The following is a 4,380-nucleotide window of genomic DNA, read 5'->3' on the forward strand; positions in this document are numbered from 1 at the left end:
TCTTGAAACACCCCCGTGAAACTGTCAGATGGTACATCCCGTTGAATATAAAAATGGAACACACGTTGGCGCAGGTCAGATCAAGGCTTTGTTTGAGAGACGTAGATAGTGTTGTGAAACAGCTTTTTCCCCTCCCCGACATTTTTTTGTTCTTTATTTTTCTTAGTAAGATTTCAGTACTTTACACGTAGAAAACATGCTATATTGATACCAATTTAAAAGGCCATCAGCAAGTTTAGAGCTGCTCATGACGCCAGGTTTCAAATGCATATTAAAGTTAGTCAGCTATAGTTAGCTCGGTTTAGTTATTCGTTTGGAAATTGATTGTTCCGTCGCTTTGTAGCCTTTAAATGTCGATTGGACATGTTGATAATCGTTTTCGTGCGGGAGGTGAAATAGAGATGTGTTCAGTTCAGTTTCACCGGCAATGTGTGTGTCCAGCTGAACTCACAGACTCTATCTACACGTAAATCGGTATATAATTGATATGATCATCAATTTTAAACTATTCTCGTTAATTTGACGTCGTGTGACGGAAATACAGGCTAACAAACCGTATGCGCGGATCCGGGTGCTCGGTGTTTTGTACAGCACTATGCTTCCGCGAAGTCTTTTGAACCTTTAGGTTTAGGACAAGATGAAGTATAAAGTCTCTATCTGGAAAACGAATTAAGTCTTTTTTATACGTATTGTTTTAATTGTGGAGGAGGGAGTATTTCCCCCTTTTACTTTCGTTGCTTTAGCTCGATGGCCAAGTGTGAAAACACACCGCCTCGAATGTTACGCTAGAAAAACACCTCAATCTTTTCAAAGGGGTCTTGCGTACAAAGATTAATTGCCAAATTAAGTTTATTTGGTAAATTAACACCGAGCACAGATTACGGTTTAGATCAATAAGTCCTCTCAAACAGCTGTGGTTTAGCTAGCCGATGTGCTAGCCTTCACCTCAGCTCCCAGAAATGTCGAATATCTCCAACGAAGCTGTGGTCTTGATAAAAGATGTAAAGCCCGGATCGAAAAACCTAAATATCGTCTTTATAGTTTTGGAAATCGGTAAGTGGATTCACTGCTATGACCCTCATGACAGTTTATTAGCAGGATCCGAGCTAGTTCCTCGCAGCTAACATTCATCAGTAACGTGTAACATTGCGCTGGACGACTCTGTTTAAATGTTCTTGTGACTTTGGGTTTCAACGCCTTAGTCATCACGTTAAGCAGTTGTGTTTGTGGTAGTTTTAAATGGTTGAGATTTGACTAAACTTTTTGTGCACGCGCAGGTCGGGTGACAAAGACAAAAGACGGGCACGAGGTGCGCTCCTGCAAAGTGGCGGACAAGAGTGGGAGCATCGCCATCTCCGTATGGGATGAGCTGGGCAGCCTCATCCAGCCAGGGGACATCATCCGCCTCACGAGAGGGTACGAGCTGACTGCTGCTTCAAACAAATGTAGAATATTGTTTGAATGTTTATTGCATTGGTAAAATGCTTCGGACATCCTGTACCATAGTTCTAAGAAAGTGTTACACAAGTGCTTATGAAAATTTAATAGAACACATAATTGGTGTTATAAGTGCATTATATACTTGTGTGAGCTGTACTTTAAGCAACATGTTTTTAGAATTAAGATTAAGAAATAAGATATTTACATTGGAAGTGTTTCTTTGTCTCTGGGTTAGTTATGCCTCCATCTGGAAGGGCTGCCTTACATTGTACACTGGACGAGGAGGAGACTTGCAGAAAATAGGAGAGTGAGTATTAATCATACCCCATGTATATGTAGGATGCCTTTTTGTAAGTACTTCTACACCAATGTATTGGTCAGCCATTACGAAACCCCATATCTTTTGACCACTAGTTGGTAAGCAGGTTTGATAATTAAAGTCCCTGTAAAGTCAAAATTAAGTATGTGTTCTGAGTTTGTCATATCACAGAAAAATGTGTTATTAGCCACCCAGCCAAATTTGAATGATAAAAAAAGTCGGCAAGTACATAAAATAAGCTATCAAAATCTTGAAAAAATGAGCAATGGTCTCTGCTCTCAAACGCTGGGGGCGTGTCCGCTGGCTGCGCTGAAACCACGCCCACTCGCGGGAAAGCTGCCGTCGCCACACACACTCAACTGTCACCGCTACAGCCGGAATGGATGCCCCTGCAGTTTATTAGGTTTTACCAAGCCATATATGTTTGAGCCTCCAGAGCCTGAATCTGATTCAGAGGACATTGACCAAGAAAGTCAACATCGTCCACCTCGTTCTGCAACAGAATGGTAAGATTTTGCACTCCCTTGTATGTGATCGTTTTTAGGAAATTTAAATAAGGACACCGATCTGTTTCGTACATGATCGCATCCAGGTAGTACGCATTTCTGTGCCGAAGGCATAGCTAACTAGCAAACTGTAGGCTGTAGTAACTAATAATAGTACTGACAGGAACTTCGCAATTGAGCCAAACTGATGCTGAATGTGCTCTATTTATATTGTTAGGGAGCGGCCAGCCTCAGGGGCTCCAGTGCGTCATCAAGTAGGGACGTGTCCAGGAGCTCAGGGGCTCCAGTGCGTCATCGAGCCCCCGTTTTAGCCCGCCCAAAAAATCCGGAAAATAGCAATGGTGAAAAACTGTTTAACGGTCTAACTCCACAATTCAGTCCTTCACAGTTCACAGTCTTTGTAATATGTTTTAGCAATACATTTCTAACATTTATAATGTGTTTAGAATTTTTTTTTAGAATTGCCTTTACAGGGACTTTAAGTATCTTGTCTGCCAGAAAAGGTAGTAAAGGGTGTATACACTCACTGAGCACTTTATTAGGAACAATGGTCCTAATGAAGTGCCAAATGTGGTCTTCTGTTTCTGTAGCACATTCATCTCAAGGTTCTACGTGCTGTGCATTCTGAGATGCTATTCTGCTCACTATTGTTCAGGGTGGTAACCTGAGTTACCTTAGGTTAAAGGTGTTTCTCTTATTATTTTTGGCACCATTCTGAGTAAACTCTAGAGATTGAGTGTGAAAATCCCAGGAGATCAGCAGTTACAGAAATATTCAAACCAGCCCGTATGGCACCAAAAATCATGCCATGGTCAAAATCACTTGGACATATTGCAATGTCTTTCACAGGTTCTGTATGGTGTATTCGGAGGTTCCAAATTTCAGTGAGCCAAATCCAGAGGTGCTTTCACAAGCTAACCAACAGAACAAGACCGTGAGTCCAGTGTTTGTCCTGCTTAAGCCAAATGACCCCTGCTGTGCACTGCCTTTTAAATAATTTGACATCCCATTTTCCTTCAGTTTTAGTGGAATAACTTGATTTGCACTCTACCTCACTTAATTTTTATGTTCAGAGTAAAGCAAGCTTGTTGAGTGAAGTAATTAATGCAAAAGCAAACTCTGTTGCACTGCGTTATTCGTCATGCGAGTGTTTTAAAAGCAGAACGTTGCAAACGTCCTAAGCAAGCATAGCTTGTTTTGCAAAAAGTCAACAAAATTGTTTAATCTCGTCCTCTCAATAGGGTAAAGAACAGCAGGGAAATTCTCCACCGAATCAAAATGCAGGTACACCTGCACAAACAGGTAAGCAAATAGGGCAAGTACTTGCCACCGTCTGTCCTACTGAAGTGACCGATGCTTATTTGGTAGTGGTAGCTTTAATGGTTTGAAATCTGGGCTCTCAGGTAGTGGGTGTGACCCAGGAACTGGAGTTACAGAGATCCCACTCCTGCCCTACCACATTGTGCACTTGAGCAAGGCACTTGACCCTAGATTACTAGGGGGAATGTCCCTACAGTTAGCGTACTGTAAGTTGCTTTTGATAAGTGTCTGCTAAATGACTAACTGAAGTAACCTCCACTTCTGGTTACACAATACAAAGCATTTTTGAGATTTTCTTAAACGTGTTATTTTTGTTTCAAATATTTTGGACAACAGGAAATGGTAGTGTGCCAGTATTTCCTAACAACAATGCTGCTCCTGTGCCTCGGGATCCCAACCTTGGGGCTCCAGGAAGACCCAATGGGCGTGTTCCAGGCAACGGGCCACCCCCAGTAACTGCAGGGGGACCTCCTGCTCCACCAAAACCCGCAGTCACCATTAGCAATGGCAGAGACCCAAGAAGAGCTTCAAAAAGATGAGACATTGACTGCAAAACCACTTACTCCTCTGTAAAATCCTCCCACAAACCATCCTAAAAATACACAAAACTGCCGATCAAGAGATACAAGGGTTTAATGATTCAAGAGATACAAGGGTTTAATGATGCACGTTTTCCACCTGTGCTTTTGCTGTTTCATCTGCCAAGAACTGCATTGTATAATTATGATTTGCCTGTCACAAAAGGTTAGAATTCAACTCCTAATCCAATACATATTCCTTAAAGATTGGCACCCT

General features: G+C 41.9%; 1 protein-coding gene across 2 annotated transcripts; it reads left to right on the plus strand.

The window, feature by feature from the left end:
• LOC127654808 (SOSS complex subunit B2) lies at positions 1-4,124 on the plus strand. 2 transcript variants are annotated; one of them, XM_052142255.1, is made up of 6 exons: positions 1-165; positions 1,278-1,416; positions 1,676-1,747; positions 3,115-3,199; positions 3,507-3,567; positions 3,922-4,124. In XM_052142255.1, exons 1-6 carry the CDS (start codon positions 54-56, stop codon positions 4,122-4,124), a joined length of 672 nt encoding a protein of 223 aa, XP_051998215.1. In that variant the 5' UTR covers positions 1-53. The 2 variants fall into 2 exon arrangements, with proteins under 2 accessions (XP_051998215.1, XP_051998216.1); XM_052142256.1 differs by having other exon boundaries at positions 97-1,053.
• Positions 4,125-4,380: the final 256 nt, after the last annotated feature.

The sequence above is a fragment of the Xyrauchen texanus genome, chromosome 14 (genome assembly GCF_025860055.1).
Source record: "Xyrauchen texanus isolate HMW12.3.18 chromosome 14, RBS_HiC_50CHRs, whole genome shotgun sequence".
NCBI classification, from domain to species: Eukaryota; Metazoa; Chordata; class Actinopteri; order Cypriniformes; family Catostomidae; genus Xyrauchen; species Xyrauchen texanus.

Bases quoted from the DNA above. Each gene is read 5' to 3' on its own strand.
- LOC127654808 (XM_052142255.1), top strand. From the start codon at position 54: ATGGAACACACGTTGGCGCAGGTCAGATCAAGGCTTTGTTTGAGAGAC. The intron at 1,748-3,114 runs GTGAGTATTAAT...TGTCTTTCACAG, and splicing joins GACTTGCAGAAAATAGGAGA to GTTCTGTATGGTGTATTCGG. The intron at 3,568-3,921 runs GTAAGCAAATAG...TTTGGACAACAG, and splicing joins AGGTACACCTGCACAAACAG to GAAATGGTAGTGTGCCAGTA.